At 45.8% G+C, this 23019-nt stretch overlaps 2 protein-coding genes across 2 annotated transcripts in view; both read left to right on the forward strand.

Moving 5' to 3' along the window:
• The first annotated feature begins 4253 nt into the window (after positions 1–4253).
• Positions 4254–5108, forward strand: LOC121836557. The gene has a single exon (XM_042291485.1). It carries the CDS (start codon positions 4254–4256, stop codon positions 5106–5108), a length of 855 nt encoding a protein of 284 aa, XP_042147419.1.
• An 11023-nt stretch (positions 5109–16131) lies between these two features.
• Positions 16132–23019, forward strand: part of LOC120846180 (proto-oncogene tyrosine-protein kinase ROS) — a 614259-nt gene continuing 607371 nt past the window's right edge. Inside the window, exon 1 of the mRNA XM_042291966.1 lies at positions 16132–16351. Coding sequence (XP_042147900.1) covers positions 16202–16351 — 150 coding nt within the window. The 5' untranslated portion in view covers positions 16132–16201. The remainder of the gene's footprint in view (positions 16352–23019) is intronic.

Here is a 23019-nt window from a genome sequence, read left to right on the forward strand (position 1 = left end):
TATTAGTAACCAAACTTCAGTTCTCATAAGTTATTAGTATTTGAACCCTCGAGGCTCTCTTCAAGTCCTATATGTTCTCAATGTGCGCAAGTGCCTACGCTGATTCCTGTTCCTATAAAACCTTTTCACACGTATCCCGCACGCCGACGGTAAAAAATATTCAAAACGTGTTACAAAATCAATTACAGAAGTTGCGCGCATAATGATGTAATGCAATTGCATGGTAAGTAGAAGTGTCGGACGACACTTTACGGAGCAAGGCAAGAGACGCGGTGAAACGCGACGAAAAACACGAATTCAACGCATCCGCCAAGGCGCGGACGGGAGAGCGGAGCGACAAGTTGAAGCAACCCAATGGCGGCCGCATCACGTGATTCCAAGATGGCAGCGCCCATGCGGTGGACGGTGAAAAGGTCTATACGCATGATGTTAACCATCACAAAAAAAAGGGGAAAAGCTTGGCATTTTGGTTCTGTTCTCGGCTCTACGAAAGTTAAGCAAGTTATCTGAAAGAGCGGAACGGGGAGATGCACTGGTAAATGTGTGTAAAAAAACACGCGACAAAGTACGTGGGTTGCAAAGTGGGGTTGCGTACAGAATCCCTGCCTTGTGGGAAGGTGTAGGTGGGGCAGTCGGGGAGATAGGTGAACGAAAGGTTGAGGGAACATGCCCTGTCGTTGAGGTCAGATCTCTCTGGTAATCTAGCAGTGCATTGTAATAGGTGTGAATGTATACCTTTTTTCGACAACACCGTCATCTTGGCATAAAACATGAATGTGAAGACAAGGGAGATAGTGGAAGCGTTTTTTATTGCAGATTGTGAGGAAGATACTTGTGTTAGGAGGGAGAGAGAGAGAGATAAACATGTCTATTGGAAAGATGAAGAGGCTATCCCGCGGGAATGCAGGATTGCTACTTCATACATGGGAAAGGGAGCAAGAGGCGAAAAAAAAAAAAAGAAGATAAAAATAAAAACATTAAACTTACAGGATGGCTGTCAGTTACTTTTGGAGCGTGTCCTAGAGTGTTTTATCAAGTTCGGTCGCTTAAAAAAAAACGAATCAATGAACTCGTCAACTTGGCTCCTTGCGATGTTGGTGTCCATGGCCCCAGGAGATGATTGAGCGTGGGCGTTTCTCCGTTGTGAAGAGCCAGGGAGTTTATCATTTCATTTCTTTGGTCAGCGTAGAGGGCGCAGTGACGAAGGACGTGTTACAGCGTTGCTACGACGTCACAGCTAATCGCAGATAGAGGAGTTCAGCTGACCTGTGAGATTTAGATAATATTTCGTTGAGGTCACGTTCAGTCGTATGGTGAAGAGCGGTTTCTGTCCGAAGTTTGAGCCCGCGGGGAGGGCGAAAGGTAAGAAAGGGGTCAATTCTATGAAGGTGTCTGTAATGATATAATGGTTCGCCCAGAGGGTGTTTATATAGCCGCAGTAATACGGTTGGTTGTAGCTGTGGTGTCTTATCGTGAGAATGAAATTTCCAGTCTGGATGTGAGATGATGAGCATTCTTGGCTGCATAGTCAGCACTTTCGTTGCCTCTAAAACCGCAATCGCTCGGACGCCACTGTAAAATAACTGTGTGACCATTATTTATAGCCTCTTTATTAAGTTTAAGGATCTGATGTACCAGCTGAGCATTAATGTTCGTGCTTTTGGTAGATTTAAGGCTCTGAAGAGCTGCCCTTTTAAATCGGTAAAGAGCGACCAGTTGGTTGGGACACTCGTACAAATTAAGTGAATTGCTTCTCTAACCGGCTACTAGTTCTGCTGCCGTCGATGATGTTACATGACCTAGCTTTCCCTGGAGTATTTCATTTATTGATCGTATAACAAAGCCGTGGTTGGGAGTTTCGTGATTAGAAGACCCATCAGTGTACTCACGAATTCGAGAACGGTGATGCATATTAATGGTTTCTAGAGAATGTTGCCTCAATACCTCCGATGGCGGTATTGAGGTATTGAGGTCTTGAATGTATTCCTGGAACATCTAGCTTTATAGAAATTATGGCATATATTCATGGTGGTAACAACGAGAACTCTGCTGGTTCAAAATCTCATGGAAGATCCGAGTTATCGATGTTCACGATTTGGGAAAAACCAGACGCGCTTTTGCTCTTTGCGATGTCTGCTAGGTAGTGAGCAGTCTCTGTGCCTTGTCAGGTGGTGGAGGTGCGCTCGTAAGACTTTTTGAAGTCTCAGCGCTCCAACCGGAACTGCCCCTGCCTCAGCTACAGTTCCGACATTTGAGGTGCATCTTGGGAGCCGGTTCGTAGAGCTTGAGCCTGCATACCTTCCAATGTTCTTACATTTGTACGGCGCATCCCATGAAGTACCGGTGGGCTGTATCGAAGGAAGCCGACAAAAAGGGCGTTATATAGTTGAAGAAGGGCAGCTGCAGTGGTGCTTTACTCAGTGCCACTTATGAATCGCATGAGCTGAATAATGCCGAGAAGCTTTATTTTCATTTGTTTTATGTGCGGTGTCCGTGTCAAAGACTTGTCCAGAACTGTTCCGAGGAATCTGTGCGTTTTCACATAAGATATAGAATGACCATTGACTTTCAGACAGTACCTATGAATACTCGTTTTGGCAAATGCTATAGCAGCTGCCTTTGACGGGGACAGAGATTGTACACGATGTTGCAAGTAGCGGGAGATGATCTCAAGTGATTTTTGTAAGCGGATCCGATTAAATCGCTGCGTAATTGATGACGTTCATATGCAGATGTCGTCCACGTAAAGAGTAATGCTGACGCCCCGGGGAAGTTTGTTTACGAGTGCCAGGAGGGCTATACTGAAGAGTGCAGGACTAAGAAATCCGCCTTGCGGCACGCCTCGAGATACTGCATGCTCAGACGTCTTCCCGTCTGCTGTTAGCATGTGAACTGTTCGACTATCTATAAGTAGCTTAATATCCACGAGTAGAGACGTCCTTCTATTCCGGCATAGCTTAGGGCGTCACGGATAGCCTTAGGATTTACTGAGTCAAACGCGCCGTTTATATCTAGAAATGCAGCGGTAGTGATTCGTCGGCATTTCCTTTGTTCTTGGATGCTAGTTGTGAGTAGGGATGCCGCGAACTTTTTTCGAATCGAAGTTTCGATGATCGATTCAAGCGGTTCGAAAGGTTCGAAAGATTTCGATTTTTCGAATTGTCTATATCGTAAAATTCGACGGAGGTCGAATTTTCGACCTTGTTAAGCTAAGAAGTTCGACGCTTTTCGAACCGTCGAACTTATTACGCTAAAAAATTCGATCTTTTTCGAACTTTCGAATTTATTGCGCTGCAAGGTTCGATGCTTGTCGAACTTTCGAACTTGACTGACCAAAAAATTCGATGAATTTCGAACTTTCGAACCTATTTATCAAGAGAATTCGAAAAGTTTCGAACTTTCGAACTCTGAAAAGTCAGAAGTTCGACGAACTTCGAACTTTTAGGGTAAAAGTTCGACGTTCGTCGAACTTCGAAAGACCGGCGGACGGTTTCATTTGATTTCAAGTAGTGGGGTACATTCGTAATTTTTTTTTTTCTCGAACTTTTACACGCGGTGCTGCGTTCCTTACGAAAGACAATGTCGTTTATTTCAATCTTCTGGCATGCTTAGGTTTAAAGAAATAAATCCCCGAAGGGGCGAGGAAGGACGACGGGTTTTTGACGATTATCGTTTGTGCCAGATTTGAAGCACGCTGCAGCCGGAGCTATTCATGGTAGATAAGTTATACTTTTTTTTAAGAATGATCTATGTATAGCCTAGGTAAGTGCCGTTTTAAGATGTGATTATTGTTATTCAACGTGAGTTTCGAAGAAATGTCCAAACATGTATCTGCATGCAATTATGACCTAAACTTGATATTTATTTTCGTCTAAGTTGTTTGAGGTATTGCATTTAAATTAACACCACAGACAGTACATATCATTGCCATCTGCAGAATACAAAATAATATATTTATTGTTTTTTTCACGTTAAGGAATAAATTAACTCATGGGAGTGTAGCAGCTAGCCAACGATGGCACCATTGGAAGAAGAGAAAGACACGACGGACACGGGGCACGAGAGAATAAAGAGCATTCATTCCGAATCGCCATTCTGGCTGATGCGTGCTGCTTCGTACATGGTGGCAGCGGCTAAACTTATCGTGAGCGAGGCACGTAAGTGACCAGCCTATGCAGGAAGCCAGAACTGACAACAGTGGCAACGCGACCGAGGACCGCGAAGGACGCCCACGAGAGCAGACAGCGAGCATCATGACCTGTCTGTTGCCCCCGCCGAAGCAGCTAGACCTAACCGGCGAGCCTTGGAATACATGGAAAACGTGGATCACGGAATTTGAACTCTTTGCGGTGGCAACGCACCTGAAGGACCAGCCAAGCAATGTTCAAGCAGCAACGCTCCTCGTCTGCATCGGAGAGGAAGGTAGGCGGATTTACAGCACCTTCACATTCGAAAACGATGCCGACAGACAGAACATACAAGTTCTGAAGGACAAGTTTGAGCAGCACATGAAGCCAGCTATAAACCTAACGTACCACGAATTTGTTTTTGGAAAGAGAGATCAAAAAGACGGAGAGAAATTCGATGAGTGGTTGACCGAGCTAAGGATCCTCGTGCGAAACTGCGAGTACGGTGTTGTCGAACAACGCATGTTGAGAAGCCGAATAATACTCGGGACTAAAGACAAACAGCTACAGCAAAAGCTTATCAACGACAATCCCACTTTTGCGAAAGTACTCGAAATGTGCCGAACAAAGGAACGAACGCAGGAGCAGTTCAATGAAATCCGCAAAGAGTATGACCAAAATGAGGATGACCGAAGTGAGGACCCACCAGGAATACAGGCGCTGCGAAAAGACCAAGCGACATGCCGCTGTTGTGGTTTCGTACACCGCACGAGCGCATGCCCGGCTACAGGAAAGCAATGCCTTAGCTGTGGCAAAGTTGGACATTTTGCAAAATGCTGCAGCAAAGGTCCACAGTCATCTAACAGCCGACAACTGTGCAGCGCCAAGGAAAAAGAGGAAGAAAATACGACCACAAAGTCCGCCAAGTTGAGCGTGAGGACACTGACGAAAGCGATGAAGACTATCTGCTCTGTCACCTAACAGTGAACAAGATAGACAAAGAAGACCGCTGGAGTGAGACAATACAGATCGAAAAAGACCGCCTACGCTGCAAGCTCGACACAGGAGCAAATTGCTCCGTAATCCCAAGGAGATTACTCAGCTTGATCTCAAGTAAAAAAGTCCGCAAGTGTGACACTACACTGTCATCGTTCTTTGGCCACAAAGAAAAAGCGTGTGGAAGAGTTACCCTGACAGTGTCAACTGGAGCCTCAACGACCCAAGAGGAGTTCTTTGTGGTCAAAGATGATGTACCAGTGACACTGGCGGGAGAGCTGAGTGAGAGGCTCGGATTGATCAGACGCATAGCTACAGTCACAGAAGGACCCAACGATGCGACAAAGGAAACAGCTACAAGCTTGAGCGATCCTACGGGACCATATGCAGATGTCTTCCTTGGACTGGGAAAAGTCAGGGGCTTTACATACAGCATGAAAGTAAACCCTGGTACAAAAGGTATTGTACGCCCAGCAAGAAAGGTACCGGTGGCTCTCCAGGAGAAGGTCAAGCGCGAGCTACATAAAATGGAGAACGAAGGGGTAATCATGAAAGTCAAGGAGCCGACCGAATGGTCCAGCTTCATGGTAGTTGTCGCAAAGAAAGACAAAGTGCGCATCTGCATGGATCCAGTAGACTTGAACAAAGTTCTGAAAAGAGAACACTACCTAATGACGACAATGGATGACATCGCCACCCGAATTGCCGGAGCGAAAGTGTTTTCGGCTCTGGACGCATCTTCTGGGTTTTGGCAAATAGAACTCGACGAAGAGAGTTCGAAGTTGTGCACAATGAGTATTCCCTATGGGAGGTACAGGTTCAAAAGGATGCCCTTTGGGATAAGCACAGCTCCTGAAGTTTTTCAGCGCGTCATGAACGAGATTTTGGAAGACCTCCCCGGAACAGCAGTTGTGATGGACGATATACTAGTCTGGGGTAAAACCCAGCAAGAACACGATGAAAACATTAGGCGCCTGCTCCAACGCTGTCGAAATGTGAACCTACGACTCAACCCGAAAAAGTGTCAATTTGGCAAGACAGAAGTTCGTTATCTCGGGCAAGTACTAACCGGAGACGGCATCACCGTGGATCCAGACAGGATCCAAGACATCCTGGAAGTGAAAGAACCTAGAGATCCCAAGGAACTTCGAACATTCCTTGGAATGATCACATACCTCTCTAACTTCATACCACGACTTTCGGAGCGAGCAGCACCGCTGCGGGAACTGCTGAAGAAGGAGAGCGCGTGGGTATGGACAGAACAACAGCAAAGAAGCTTTGAAGACCTGCGGGATGCCTTGACAAAAGCACCAGTGTTGGCATACTACACACCAGAAAAGCCCATAACGCTCTCAGTCGACGCAAGTCAATACGGCGTGGGAGCAGTTATCACCCAGGAAGGAAAGCCACTAGCGTATTCGTCGAGATCCCTGACAGCAGCACAGACAAATTATGCGCAGATCGAGAAGGAGTTGCTTGCTATTGTTCACGGATGTACCAAGTTTCACCATTACATATTCGGACAGCCGTGTGTAACAGTAGAATCGGATCACAAGCCGTTGCAAGCTATTTTTACCAAACCACTGCATCAGTGTCCGATGAGACTACAACGAATGAAGATGGCTCTCCAGAAATACTCGTTGCAAGTGAAGCATATACCTGGGAAAGAACTGCTGCTAGCAGACGCACTTTCACGTTTTCCCGCTAAGGAAACACTGGAAGAAGAGGAAAAGTTCCAAGTAAACGCGCTAGAGCACATATCAGTTACTCAAGACCGCCTTCAAGAAATCCGAGAGGCAACCGCAAGTGACGCACAACTGCAACTGCTGCGTCAGTATGCGCGGACTGCATGGCCGGAAGAGAAAGACCAAGTGCCGCAACTTGGAAGGCCTTTTTGGTCATACCGGGAGGAAATCCATGAAGAAGATGGACTTGTACTCCGATCCAACAAGCTAGTCATACCTACAGCTATTAGGCAAAAGATCATCAACCTGCTGCACGCAGCACACGCAGGCAAGGAGAAGATGAAAAGAAGAGCTCGAGATATCCTGTTTTGGCCAGGAATCAACGCTGACATCGAGGGCAAGTACGACAACTGCAGCATATGTCAAAAGTACAAGCCAAGAAATGTCAAGATGCCACTCTTGAGTCATGCGGTGCCAGCACTGCCTTGGCAGTATGTTAGTGTGGATTTCTTTACTCATCAAGGACGGGATTTCATAATCATGGTGGACTTCTACTCATTTTACTTCGAGGTCGAAGAAATGAAAACCACCACAGCTTCCAAAGTTAAAGAGTTTTGCTTGAAGGCCTTCGCAACACACGGACTCCCTTCAAAACTTTTAAGTGATAATGGCCCGCCGTTTGGGAGCCACGACTTCAAACAGTTCCTGGAAAACTTGAAGATCGAGCAAGTAACTTCAAGCCCTTACCATGCCCGATCAAATGGCATGGCCGAACGAGCCGTGAGGCAGGCGAAACAATTGCTGAGAAAAAGTGCGAACACGGAAGAGTTTTACTATGCACTTCTTGAATGGCGCAACACTCCACGAGACGAGGTCCTCCAATCACCAGTACAAAGATTGATGAGCCGGCATACAAGAACGCTGTTGCCCGCCAGGCTTGAACATTACCTACCTGTTATCGTACCGCCCAAAGCCGTCACACAACGCCTCACAAAAATAAGGCAACAACAGAAGGCTAGCTATGACAAGTCCTCCAGAGCACTAGCAGATATTGAAACAGGTTCTCAAACTACCGTCTACAACAGCCTCAAGCATACCTGGTCACCTGCAATAGTAGTGGGCCATTCTACATCAAGATCCTACAACATTCAGACCCCGGAAGGCCAAGTGCTTCGGAGGACACGCGAACACTTAAGACCAGTGGCACAATCCCCCCAAAAGACGACCTCCGAGGCTACAGAGCCAGTAAACGAGGGTCAAGTTGAGTCTGAGCCGCGCCCGCTGATTCGAAGAGGAACAAGGGATAGAAGGCCACCACAACGATATGGGCTTGACCACGATATTTAGATTTACACAAATCTCTAAACTAGTTTTTTTTTTTTTTTTTTTTTCTGACAAAGGAGATGTAGCAGCTAGCCAACGATGGCACCATTGGAAGAAGAGAAAGACACGACGGACACGGGGCACGAGAGAATAAAGAGCATTCATTCCGAATCGCCATTCTGGCTGATGCGTGCTGCTTCGTACAGGGAGAAGATTTTTAGTAGTGTTCAAGTTCAGCACGTCATTAAAAGAAAACTTTTTTTTTTTCGCTTCACGTTCCTGGGACGTGTTTCTTTTAGCCTGTACACACTTTGGTAAAAGAAACTTGTTTCGAAGTTCTGAACCTCTGAATATGCAAGAATAGAACACTTCCGACGAATTCCTGATAGTTTTTTTTTTTTTTTCTCCTGCTTTTTATTCCCGCATTTATTCTTTTTTTTTTTTTTCTTCTTTTGTTACTATCGGCACAGGTGTTTAGGTCGAAAAGACAGCTTTGAACTTCCGAACCACTAAGCATGTGACGAGCAGTGCCTTCTGACAACGAGTTTCTAACAATGACCATCTACGCAACCTTTTATGCAGTGAAGAGCGGCATTAGCTATACATATGCATAAATAATTTCAGATTAAAATAAGCTCGACCACGCCCTCTTTCCCCGTATTGTTTTCTTTAACAGTCCGAAATACCTGCAAGGCAGAGAAGGAGGCTGAAGCCCTCCCCCTCCCCCCCCCCCCCCCCCCCCCCCCCCCCCCGCTACCCTCTTTCCCCCCGTTTTTCCTCTTCCGACGCCACTTGTATGGTAGAACGCTTTTCGACCTCGAGTTGTGTCGGCTTTTGTGCTTTTTGCGAGGCGATTCCTCCGTCCCAGAAAATAAACCTCCAGGACAATTATAAACTTCACCGGATCGGATTACTACCAGCGTGCAAGGGGTGGCGAGCTAGTTTGCCAGGTTGCTTCACGGTTTTTCTGAGCCTCAACCTCCTGCTCGCCCCTGGCCGTTTCGAACTGGAAGAGTCTCGTAAAACAGTGTGTTCGTGCAATCACTACTGCTTGGTGCAGGTTAAAGACCCCCCCCCCCCCCCCCCCCCCCCCCCACGGGGCTGGCGGTCACAATTCTGCACTGGCAAATATTCTAGCACATCCGGGACACTCGTCGTCTCATTTAATTGCCTGACCAACTTCGCAGAATCTAGATATCACACCCTAACTTTTCTAAACTTGATTTTGTGAAAACCAGTGAGTCGTGAAAACGTTATTTGAAACTGAAACTGTGGAAAAACTTGAAAATCGGACTTCGAACTTTGAAAACTTGGATTAGAAAATAATTCAAAATCTTCGAATTTTTTTTTTTTTTTGAATTTAGCGTTAAAAGAGAATCGAAATTTTCGAACTTTTCGACTTTATGGAAAAAGAAATTCGAAATCTTCGAATTGTTCGAACTTCATGTCTATAAAAATTCGAAGCGTTCGAAGTTTTCGAATCTTTTTTACAAAGAATTTCGAAATCTTCGAATTTATCGAACCTGAAGTAAAAAAATATTCGAAATATTCGAATTCGAAATTTTAGAAACCGTGAAAGCTTCGAACTTTTCGATTTCGAAACTCCGCTGTGGACAAAAGTTGCGAATTTTTCGAAATCGAACCTCGGTCGGTACGAAAATATCGAAATTTTTCGAATCGAACCTCAGTTCGCTTCGCAAATATCGAAACCTTTCGAAATCGAACCTAGGGTGGTTCGCGACATCCCTAGTTGTGAGAACAATGACGTTGTCAAGAGAATTCCTCCCTCGTCTGAAGCCTGCCATAGACTCAGGGTATTTCTCAGATTGTTCAAGGTACCACTCTAGTCGTGTGTGAATCACTTTTTTTTCATCACTTTGCCGACACAATAAGACAATGCGATTGTACGAAAGGATGATAAGACCAGAGGCGATTTCCCTTGCTTAGAGATAGGTATGATGCGCGATGTTTTTCACTCTCGCGATACCATGACATGTTGTAAAGTTTCAATAGCCTCTTTCTACCTTTGTTACCAAGATGAGCTAATGCTGAGGAAGTTGTACCTCCAGTCCGGGAGAAGACGAGCAGTTCAATCCGGAAAGTGCGTCTTCCAGTTCACGTGCATCAAATATACGTCCATGTGGTTGCACGCTTGGATCTGACTATGGGTTTTTACAAGTGCTGCCACCGGATTTTCGACATTTTCTGTAAGCTTTTTACAGTAGGCTTTAGCCAAAACTAGTTCCGAAACGTCTTGTTTGAGTGCTAGTGCCCGGAGAGGGTGATGCTACTGAGGTAGTGTCCGTAAGCTCCGTGCTAGGTTGTATATTTGAGAAAGAAGGCTTGCGGGAATCTAAAGTTACACAATGAGCCCTCTAACGGCGCCTAGCCAGTTTGTCTCGGTGACGTTTTATACGTTTTTGTTGGCGTCTCATTTTGAGCATATCTTTAAGGTCGTGTGTTTTTCTAGCCTTTCGCTCGTATCTTCTTCGAAGCGCGCGAAGTCGTTCGTATTCTGCGTCGATGACAGGGTAGGCTCGAGCCAAGTTATATGTTTTCGTGGATTGCTTCACAACTTCTTCGATACTATGAAAGAACTCTTCGTTGCTGTCAAATGAATCACACGCGTGTTCAAAGTTAATTTTAAAGAGAGACCAAGTGATGCGTCTAATTGTGGAAGATTTATTATTTGACCTAAATCCCTTCAGAAGAGTGCACGTTGGAATATGATCGCTTACATGGTATCTTATGTCTGTGAACCATGGAATAAAATTGGAGACCTGCGCTAAGGAATGTCAAATCCAAGCAGCTATTCACAGTAATCCCACGGAAAAAAGTAGGACTTCCATTGTTCAGCGGAAAGAGGCCATGCTGATGGGTAAGTGTCGCAAGTGGGGTGCACCGGATAGTTGTCCTCACACTTCCCCAGAAGGGATGATGGGCGTTAAAGTCCCCCGTTAAGGTGTGCCGAGGGGTGCTTTCAAAAATAGAGTTAATACGTAGGGTGATGAACTGAGTGTTTGGAGGAATATACGCCGCTATTATGATGAATATAAAGCGATCGTTTTTGACAGTCAACGCTACGTACTCGTTGTTAGCGTCAGGTGGAAGTGTGTGAGAAATATAGGTAAAGTCTTTCCGAACCGCGACTAGTACTCGGCTTGGAGGTGTACCTCGCATCGAGTAAAAAACCTCGTAACCTAAGAGACGAAAGCCACTAGCAATGTTTGATTCCGGTAAGACCATGACAGGAGATAGGTACTTATGGCGAATTTCGAATATCAGATAGCCGGTTGCGGAGACCCCTTGCATTTCATTGGAAAATGGTTGGTTGTGACCGAATTCACTCTACTGACAACATATGTAGGCTAGGAGGGAGGGCTTGGACAGAGCGTAAGTTCCACCACAACCAAAATTGTAAGCGCAATACTTTGAGACGCCGTGCCTTCCATAACTTGTAAAAAAAAAAAATTTGCAGTTTAAAAAAAAAGAAAGGTGTTGTAGTACATCTCAAAAGTACGGTGACAAAATTCGGGGGGAAAAAAAAAGAAACCCTTACGAAAGTTATGTATATTTCCCTGTAGTCGGAGGTTTTCTTGGGTCTGTTTTTTTAGCGATTGAAGCGTAACATGAACAGTGTTCGTTTCCTCGGGTGAGGCGAGAGTGGCCAAACTTCAGAGTATCTTTACAATAAAGGACCCTAACAAAAGGATCGCTTCAATCGCGTGATGAAACGTTGACGCCGGTAAGATCGTTTTCAATATTTGACGAACAGCGGTGAATACCAGTGGTATTAGGGTTTTGTATAAATATATTGTACCTGTTTTCCTAGCCTGCTTAGGTGCCGAGGTACGCGAATCGGAAGGCGGGTGTGAAGTGAGGACTTTGATGTTTTGTTTTTCCCAAAAATATGGTTTACGTGCTTCTTTTGTGCGGCTGTTGTAGTAGGCGTTACGGCTCCAGGATCGTCACTTGTGTTTTTCAGGTTCTTAAGAGAAGGGTACTCCTGAGCATTTAGTGACGGCACACGACTGGTGGTGATTGTGGACGCTGTTTTGCCACCTTCAGCCGTTTCCTTGTTTGCCTGACGTTCGTGCACGGCATATTTTGCCTCGCGAAAAGTGGTGTTGTGGTCTAGCCGATACCTTGTAACTTCAGTCTCGCTTACCTTGACGGGGCACTCGGCTGAGTTGGAGGCGTGCTGTCCTTGACAGTTCACGCAGCTGGGATTGGCTTCACACTTGCCTTCGTGACGTAGTCTACATCGACAACATGATTCAAGCCCTGCTGTGGTCGCAGCTGGAATATGGCCGAACTTGTAGCATTTGTAGCACTGCAAGGGGCGTGTTCGGTAGGGAATCACCTCAGTTCTTACAAGCCCCACTTTGACGCGTTGAGGTGCTACTTTCCTTGTAAAGGTAACTCGCACTACGGCTGACGTCTTCCCAAGTCGCTTCACCCCTGCTATGCCAACGGAGAACTGCAGATGTGCCTTAACGTCGTCTTTTTTACAGTCAGAGTCAATGTCTCGCAGGATGCCAAAACAGTTTGAGCGATCTCTCTGTAGAAAGGCTCTGACCGGCACTGCAGAGCTTGGACAGCTTGAGAAGCTCTGCTTTAAAGGGAGGTCCTTTCACATCAACTGTGACAATGTTCCGAGCTTTGTTAATCCGGACCACACTTACCATGCTTGGCGTAACAACGTTGTTCAGGTAGTCTGCTAGCTTGAGTTTGCTGAGCGACTCAACCTTGTGGTTCTCAGTCGGGATGTACAATACGGTGCATCCAACTTGTTGGTTGCCTTCATAATTGAGAGATGAAGCATGGCGCCGTGGGTCCCTCTTACGCCTCTTCTTTCCCTGGCCAGTCTCGCATTCATCCTCGTCGGGCAGCCTGCCGTCGTCATCGCAGGTAGACACGATCGTCCAGGAAGTGCAAGTTATTGCATCTGTGGTTGGTTCCTTGGGCGGAATTTCATAGCCGCCTTTGAAAGACGTCCCCGATGCTGCTATGTCTTGCAGGGCGGCAAACATCAGTTGGTCTGTTGATTCAGTGTTCAATTTTGAAGGAAGCTTGGCCTCCCTGAAAGGATCCTTCGCGAAGAGTGGTCCGATGCTTCTCTGCTGTTACGCAATCGGTGGATACGAAGTGCAGGTCCGCTATTTAGCAAATATTTCGGTATATCTCATGGGACACAGACTGAATTACCGGAAGCAGTGTCGTCGTCGTCGTCTTCCCGTTTGTTATAGTGCTCCATCAGTAATCCCTCGATGAATCGGAGCTACCGTAGTTACGATTACGCGCAGTATGAAAGCAAAGAATTTGATGAGTGGCGATTGGAAGTGATGTGCGTCTTGTCGGCTTCGCGGTGGGTGTGTTTCCCCAAGATTAAACCAGTTGTAAGTATAGCACTCTGTGGTGTGTGTCTCTTCTACTCGTTCGTCGTATTTTTAGTGATTTCAACCCTTCATAACGCACCCTGCTTTTTTGTTACACTAGCTAGCAGTTTTAAACTTAATGCACGACGCAAGGTTTGCCTCTTTTTAACCTGGATTCTTGAAACGGCTGCATTTTTTGTTAAGCAGTAATGGACCTTTAGTAAAACGCTCAATTGTTCCCTGCTTTGCGAGAGCCGTATACATCTGCTCTTCGTAATTGTCTTGCCAACATCCGATAAAAAAATTCAGAATAATATTATTTTATTACATACTTCATAATCGACGGAGATAATGTTTACTAGTTGTTGCACTCTTCGTTTCTTTTCGTGTTTCTGTTTTTGGTGCGATGGTAAAAATTATTGGTGTATTTGAATGCCGAATATTCTCAGCATAATTTTATTCGCATCATAAGATGTTTCTGATACGCATCAAGTAAAGCATGAAAGGTACAGTGAATTCTTGCCTTGTGTCACTGGAACCGGAAAGAAAGAGCGCGAGAGAGAGAGGTAGAAAAGGCTTGCGAAAGAGTAAGTACTAAAGTGTATGTCATAGTCAGTGTCCAGACGGTCATCATCCCCATCTCCAAGGTGTATTATTATTATTTTTGTCCAGCTCGCGGCACATTTGCATTATTTGCATTAACATCATAACCTTAGGATCAGGCCGTCACCCTTGTTGGTGTTAGACTGGTGGCAGCTGTTGAAAGCCGTTTGCTCTACTGAGTTGGTAGAGCGTTCCACTGGAAATGGAGAGGTCCCTGGTTCCAGGACGAGGCGGATTTTTTCAGTCGCGCGCCAGTCACCTAGTTGTGTTTGTAGATTTGAGTTTGTCCTTTGTCTCCCTTGTTCCCCTCTCCAAAGATTATTCTTGTTATTCTTGCCCAGCTCGTGCCAGTTTTGCATTAACATATGATCAAATTAGGTTGTCTACGTGCCAGGAACAAAGTCACACTAGTTAGAACTTAAAAATGATCAGGTTTCTAAGCGAGAACGACATGAACTTATGATCAATTCCTCTGAAAAGCACAGAGAAGGTACTGTAGAAGGAAGATTGACTTATAGTTGGACACATCCGCACTCTTTTCCGATTCGTACTCGTAAACAATTACAGCGAACTCGCATGTGTTTGAAAATATCACTGAATTTAAGGTCCTATCTAATATCTCATATAGAAAGGGGGTGAATAAATCATGGTAGATTTCAATAGAGGCTGTTGGTGGATATGTTCATTAATATGCTTCGTTATGTTTAGCTTTATTAAGCCTAACCTTAATATGTGGGAAACCCTCTTACCTTCATAATGACTTGTTTTCTCGTTTTTACTTATCTAAAAAAGACATTGCACACTTTTCTCAAAGTTTCGAAAATGGCCACCACTAAACAAACGAATATTTGTGCGAACAGATTAGTCAATTTCTTATGGGAGAAGTCGCCAGAGCTATGATTTTTTAATGAGTATCTGAGAAGGCCGAGCCATATCGTCGTGTGGTTTCTCGCGGAATGACCCTGCTGCCTCATGACCTTAGGCTAGCGAACGTACAGCGCTGGCTGAATTTCTGATTTACAGCGCAGATATCAAGCGTCTCTTAGAACAGACTTAATATCCCGCTATCGATCTAAACATCCACACAAAAAATATTTGTTTACTCTGAGGCTTGCTTAGAAGCTGGGTATATCTCCTAGATATTGTTAAATACCAATGATCTTGTTCGACTTTGAGGTTCACTTAAAACTATCAGAAACCTAGAGTATGTCTTCAGGAAACTAAATTCATCTACCATGCAACCTGTACAAAAAGAGTAAGGAGAATTGCTTGCGTCTAGTTAAGGCTCTCATCGCCGCCTGCCAATTCTAGCGGGTCATCACTCGGACTGTAAGCGTTCTCGGTACCCAAGCTGATAACCCTGATACGTGCAATAGCGAATCGATATTTCGCTCGTTTTGTGTAGTTATTTATAGCTTCGAAAGATCTCAAAACAAGCAAAGCAGGGAGGAAACGTTTGTTGGTAATAATGGGACCTTACAATATTAAACAAAACAGATCGTACATAACCCGTATTCTATAGCAATTTTGCCATTTCCGGACTGAAAAGTGTAAGGTAATCTCTATGTCGACAAGATGTTTCCAGATGTTCATGTTCCTTGATGCACTCCCTTACAAAATATTATGAATGCGTTTCAATTAACTTTCTAATGTACGCTAAAAAATAGTACATTAGAAACTTAATTGAAACTCATTGATGATTTTTTTTTTAAGGGCTCGTAATCTCGGAAACCTTAAGCGTTTAGAAGACAGAGCAAGTTCGCAAAGACAGGAAGGCTCACAGGAAGAGGTTAGTGCATTTCGCAAATTCAGAATGAGCCTCCCATTTTCCGTGTCGCACGCTCAGCACGGAACTCCACTGGTTTCGTTTTTCCCGCTCTCCTACCAGCACGCGCCTCGTTTCGCGCCCTCGTCGCCGGGAGCGCTGCGGTCGCCCTCCGGCCAATCAGCGGCTCGACCGCCGGCGTGACGTCGAGGGGATGCCCTCGAGCCACGGGACGGGTGCCTCGCGCAAGTTTTGATTGCCAACTTCTGTCGGCGGGACGCCACACACGAATATGGCGCGGCGGTCAGTGAATGAAGGCCCACGATGACACGCTTGCTCTGGGATAACCGGCCCGCTCCGTGTCTCCGAGTTTTCCCGTGGTGTGTGTCGATCCTCTTGCAACTGTTGGTGGTGCGACATTGCCGCGCCCTGGATGTGATCTCGGCCTGCTACGTCGACTGCGAGTCGCGACTGGTGAGTTGTTTTGCTGACACTGCCTCGGTCGAACGAGGTTTTCCGACGTCGACGAGATCATGGGCGCTGATCTGTCGTGTCGATGTCGGTGGCCACCGACCGTATGTCCTCCGCAAGGTCGCGCGCATTCCGCACCTGGCCTTTGCTTTTTTTATGGCTTCGGATCTGTTATTGTTTTTTTGTCTTCCTCGTCAATATTTGCCCCTCGGGGTTGCCTCAAGACAGTTGCTGATCTTCGCACGTTTTCGCAGCGAAGGTTTACTGCGCGGCCGTTTATTCAATACTTGTTTTTTAACGTTTCTTGCGTCTGTATTATTAGTTCGTTCAGTCACCAATCCCTGAGGATTTGTAGAACGTTTTTTTGTGTTGCGTTTTGAAAACTCCCGTAGGGAGCAGTAGAGGCTGCTTGCTGTTTCATCTCCGAACATATATCTCACCCGTGATGTCGTAGAGGTTTGGTCTATTCAGACTAACTTTAACCAAGATTTTAAAAGCTGTCAAGAGGGGTCTTGTAGTTGAAGAGAAAACTTCTCTTAAGTAATGTTCGTTAAATTTTACATTATCGCCATTTGGAAGAATGTGCTGATTTCGAGTCTGAGTGTATAGTGGCGTAGGGCTCACATTCAAACTTAAATTAAGGTTTGCGACTCAATTGTATAGCTTTAGAGATCTTGAAGTTCTCTGAAGCTATGAAGCAATGCGTACAAGATGTCCAGCGAATGGATGCGAAATCGGTTCCCGAAAAAACAAAGAGAAACAAGCAAAACGTTAGTAGCCGAAGATGAGCTATGGTATAGCAATGGCTTTCGTCCCTGCCTCGATCCCTATCCGGAAATGCTGGTGAGAATCCTGACAAATAAATAAATAAAAATAGGACACAGAAGTTTGGTGAGTATCGCATTCTTTTTTAATTTGCTATTTAGTATTTAATTTCGTCTCGCCCAGTCCGGTACAGAATTGCGGAATCTCAGCTTTCCTGTCCTCGTTTCGAGATTAATTCTCTCCCGGAGCAGAGCGGTTGGGAAACGTTGATACCTCGGAGATAGTAGAAGACTAGAGAGGAAAATTTCGGGCCTGCAGAAGGCCGAAAAGAGAACCTCCCAACATGTGAACTAAGAAGCGCAGTCTGTTTCACTTCCCCGATTCCTTTGATGGACCGCTTCGATAAAAAGACGCTTCCTCTCCAATTTCAATTTCAAGGCCGACGATGTCTCAAACGCACGAACCTCTTTTTTTTTAAGTCAAATTGCGATGTGATTGTTAAGATAATTAGATGTTGACACGCGTATCTTCAAAGTTTAATTGCGTTTGCGTGCAGAAACAAAACTAAACTATTTTGATTCTCTTCGTGCTACGGGTTACCTCGTAGCATGGTAATGGAAAACAAAGCTGGGGAGTACAAGCATGTTTGATATGCCAAAATGGTGTCCAAGTGATGTGACAACAATGGTAAATAATGATCGTTCTGTAACACATTACCCGAAAGGGTATATTGCGAGGACTGACGAAACAGTTCACTGTTTCATGCTAAATATTGCGTTTCTGTTTCTAGCGTTGATTTTTGTTAGCTGCAGTGAAATCCGTCATGTCTCTTTGGAGGCCCACTTCCTAAATCCTGAGATATGCTTCGTATACCGGCGCATCTTCCCAGGCTTTTCATAACGACAGTTTGTTTATGCTAGGTTAGTTATTGCTGCCTATGTTTGTATACTTGGTCATAGAACGTAGCTTACGTTTTTTAGTATTGTTTTAGTTACTTTACTTCAGTAATTCGCAACCCTGGCTATTTCACACTCCGACGTTAGGGATCGACGGCCCACTAACAGTCATTTTAGGCTTAGTTTTCTGAATATATTTCACCGCATCGAAGTAAACATGATCGCTGCAGTCATGTTTGATACGTTGAAAGAGTTGTATGGTTTTGATAGCTATCTTTCAAGTAAATATCTGGCGTGTGCAAACAGATAGCAAAGCAATAAAAAAAGAAGACTTGTGCTTCAGACATTTATTTTGTCTTCTAAAGCTCAACTGAAAGACATTTCAGCAAATACATTTCCTTGTTTTGTTTTGTTCCACACACCGTGTATGCACTTCAGATTATTCTTGACAGCGTGTTTTCTGTTTTTTTTTTTTTTTTAGTTACATTAGTTGCAGGTAAGGAAAGCACACGAAGCGGCATTTGTTCGTAGCATCGCGTGTTCTCATGCGGCTGCTCGTTTTGGGCATGGCGGGTACAACACGGTTTTTAGCACACCGGCTACGGACCAAGCTGCTCAATTCGGGAGCTCCGCCGTTTCTCGTCGGTGCTAAGCTGTCTTTCACCTACTTTCGCGGAACGAGGCGTGCACCTCGGAACATGCACGCTCGACGACAACGAGGACGTATACCGCTACCGGGAGACGATCCGTCAAACCCCTGTGGCTCGTTCTTTGTTTACCTGCTATGAATGGGACGAAAATATTCCAAACGAGACGTGTGACTGGCATGCTGCGAGAACACGGGTAGGTACGCACCAACTCACCATTATTGGGGACGTGTACAATAATACGTGGCTTTCACGTGACGTCATCGTATCTTGCTGGTGGTAATTCCTCCTCTTTTTTTTTTGTTTTCCTGTCGAGAGAAACAAATTCGATGGTGCGAATCGTACGCTACAGAAGATATGGCGCAATCAGCAACAAGACCATCAAAATGGCCACCGCTCCTAAGCAATTTATAGGGTACTACTACGACCACTCTGTTTTGGCTAGCTGCCTTTGCCTCTATACTCACTCTTGGAACGCGTGCGAATGCGAATGCCTGCGTTCAGCGTCTGAGCGCATTCGAAGAGAGTGTAGAGACCAAGGCAGTCGGCTGCGTCTATCCACGAATCATTGCAACCAGAACTGGGCGCTCTGGCGCCCCCCGAGCCCTTTTCTCCTCCTCCTCTCCCTTAGTTTCTACCCGACGTTGGTCGCAGCGCATGTTGCGACCAACGTCTCTTTCTTTTTATCTTCTGCCAAAAATAAACATCTTGATTGGAAGAGATGCACGATTATTCCCGTTCATCGTGCATTCTATCTAATTATGATTGTAGTTTTGGCAGGCGATAAATGGGAGCTAGATCCGAGCCTGCGCTGCAAACAGCGGCCAACAATATGGCGTCCCGTGAGTACCCATTACAAGGAGCGTCACACACTTGCTTTGTTCGCCAACGATTGCTACAAAAAAAAAAAAAAAAAAAACGAGCGTTTTTATTTTTCCTTTTTTTTTTTTCTTTTTTTTATTGAACAGGTTTTTTCGTTCGGGAGCGCGCCTCGTAGTTTCACTGGTAATATGGCGGTCTAGCACTAAATTAGAAATTATGTCATAAACGCGATAACTTTTGAATCATCTTCACCCGCTTCCGGACTCGTATTCACTGGTGACTAGCGCAGGCATAAGGATAGTGATATTGCCAGAGTATTTATACGTACGAGGGAAAGGAACAGATACTTTATTCCAGGTATAGTTAGGGTCTGCGTAATTATTATAGAAGAGCTGAGTTGCGCTACTGGATCGGCAGCAACGGAAAATGTCACTTCATCATGGTGGCAACTGGCAAGTTACCACTCTGTTTTAGGCTTACGTGATTTATGTACTCCATCGAAACCAAAGCTGAGAGTACGATGGAAGCAGCTACGTGCTCGTTGAATCAGTCGTGGGTCTCTTTTTCTGCGACGCGATCACGCTCCCGCTCATATACGCAAGTGACGTCACAAAAACCCGAGCGTCACACTGACGGATGTCGCGATCCTGGCGGTTGGGCGTAGAAGCTCTGGCAAAAAGTGCGAGCGAACGCGAGTGCCGCTGTCGTCGTGGCGTCCCGACTCCTGGCTGCCGAAGCTTCCGTAGCCTGTCAAGCTGGAGAGCGACCTGCAGCGAACAGACGTGTGCCACTCACACTATCGCTGCTGTGACACCGCGAGGATCGCGGTCGGCGAAAGCGCTATAGTTATACGATGTCACCAAGCGAACTGCGCAGGCGCGCGCATTCCGGAAGTGGTGCCGCCGCCATGCTACTTGTAGTCATCCCTTCCGGCTTCCCGGCTATATACGGCTGCGCGTTCGTACATCATCATAGATTATCATTTGGCACCTCCCCGGTATCACCTTGATTTTCTTGCATGTTTTTACTTCATAAGATTGTGTTTGTGATGCCTTACTTTCCTCACCAAGTGCAGAAAAGCAGTTTCAGTCCAGTTATCGCTTTAGAATCGCTTTGTCGTCTGCTTCTTCGTCTTCGTGAACGCTTGAGCCCACTGCCGTTCAGAGGGTAATCCCACTGCGGCCGCGGAAAAAACAAAACAAAAAAACAACGGCGCCACTACTCCAGCATTCCGACTCCTCGGACGTTTCGATTACCTTGCAAACAAGTGAACATCCAGTGCGATAGCAAAGGACAAGAAAATTCGAGGGACCATCGGCTCGGTGTAGCACCACGGAACAGCATCAAATGTGATGAAAACTGAGCTTGGTGGTGCTCAGTCTTGTGCATAACGTTAAAGCAGCCATCAAGTAAGAGGAGCTAAATAGACTTTCTCGGTCAGCGATAGTTTTCTAAAAGTTGTTTCATTCTGGTTGACAGCCTGTGCGACAGAGTAGAGATGAACAGCGGGAGAGGCCTGCACTCAAAGAACTGATCTACAGAAAGGCCATGCCTGTCGCGCCGTAATAATTGGCATCTATCAAAAAGAAGCAACCATGCCAGATACCTGAAAGCTTGGGGTGCAGATGATTTTTCGTGCACAGTTCCTATTCAGTTTTATTTTGTTTGCGCAAGATCCGAACGCTAACAGTCGTCCGACAGGGGAAGCTTTTTTCTGCGGTCTCGACTGGTCCTAGTGCAGAATGGATCACTAACACCAGCCTAATAGACCACCACAAAATGGATGATGTTCGTTCGTTACATTTTTGGCGGTAAGTACGTGTTGCACTTCTAAATTGCATTATGTAATCTTTTCGCGTTGGTATGAAAACAAAACAAAACAAAAAATGAAGGCTGCTTCCGAAAAAAAGTTGTTTTATATCAAGTGGTGCATATCGGGAATCGCTGCTCTTTTTTAGTGATTGTCCTGATCTTTCCAAGCACAGTTGTGCTTGAAACATGTCGCAATAGCAGTTATAACCACCAAAATACACCGAGTAAGAAGTGTATTAAAAACGTCCTCCGCAAAGCAGTGCGGAGGTACTATTTGAGATAGACCAACGAATAGGCCGCTACGGAGCAAATGGTCAGATTTCAGCTTACGGAACACTTCGGCACGCTCTATGTCTCGTGCCCTGTAATCTTATATATTTTAGCTGACGTACTATAATTGGATATAAATTATGAAGCAAATCGCGAAACAAATCGTAAAACGCTATTTTTCCTGCCGCTCTGTCCGGCTCTGTCGACCTTTCTTTGCCATGCTTCTTTCTTGCGGGAAGACATAATATCCGAGGCCTTTTTGCCTGGTGCTGTTATTATAGCTCCGTGGCATACAACATGTGAAGCCACCGATTGAAAACCATGAGTCAACACCTGGCTAAAAGTCTCGTGCTAACCCGAAAATTTCCAAACGTCGGGCGTACAATGCGCGCCGACGCGGCTGGAAAACTGGGGAGAACTACGGGTACCAGAATGCACCGCGGCAGCGGTGGCGTCGCGCAACTCCTCGTGAGATCGGTCTATTCCTGGAGAAAGGGAACAAGTTACACGACGTCGTCAAACGGAAGTCGAAAGAACCTCTTTTTTTTTTTTTTGGACGTTGTTAAAACACCGGTCGCAGATGCGTTCCATGGCACCGTAGTACAGCTGCCAATAAATATGTCAGAAACCTGTTTCTCACGTCGCATGTTCGTCAAGTTAGTGGGGCGATCGAGAATTCATATACGCCGCACGCACGCACGCATGCACACACACACAGACACACACGCACACACGCGCGCGCGCGCGCGTTTCTGACACTTTACCAAAATAACTGAGCCATTGACCGCCGAACCCAACGCAGAGTCAGGTTATGAGGCAGCGAGGCAAGCTACAGCACCGCTGCCACCGCCTGGCGTCCAGTACCCCCGAGACCTTGTGTTCGACTTCCCTTTTGGGAGTGGCGGTTGCCTCGTTTCGGTTGCGCCGGAAGCGGTCCCCCGTTTATTATTGGGAGGGCTTCTTTCGACGATGCTACGGTGGTGGAGGCATTGTGCCGCGCCGCTGTTGTGCGTGCGTGTGTACACGCACCGCGGGTTCTCGTCCCAGCGCGAGGAGCGCCTCTGCACGCTGCTGACACACATCGCTTGGCTGGTGGCCGTTGCTGGAGCCGACCTCCTCGCGTCGACTTCCTGCGGTAGTGGCAGTAGCGGAAGCTGCGGTTTCACGCCGCGCCAACGCAGCGTGCACGGTCCACGGAGCCGGAGCACAGGCGAGTTAGAAGGCTGATCCGATCGAGGGCAGCGTTTGTATGTCTTGCAACGGTCTCCGTGTTATGGTGTAATGACTCGAGTGTTCTATAAGGCAATATAATATAGACGTCAATAAAATAAAAGTTTTTATGTGTTTGTTTTTTGTCAGAGCATGTTTAGTTTTCAAAGGTCTTCGAGAGTTTAGCTATTAAAGAGCTTAGAAAGCTTAGATTTTGAAGAGCTTAGTTTCAGCTCTTCAATATCACTTG

This window comes from Ixodes scapularis, unplaced genomic scaffold (assembly GCF_016920785.2).
Source record: "Ixodes scapularis isolate PalLabHiFi unplaced genomic scaffold, ASM1692078v2 PGA_scaffold2__306_contigs__length_199485367, whole genome shotgun sequence".
NCBI lineage: Eukaryota > Metazoa > Arthropoda > Arachnida > Ixodida > Ixodidae > Ixodes > Ixodes scapularis.

Coding starts and splice junctions, on each gene's coding strand:
- LOC121836557 (XM_042291485.1), top strand. CDS start 4,254: ATGACCTGTCTGTTGCCCCCGCCGAAGCAGCTAGACCTAACCGGCGAG.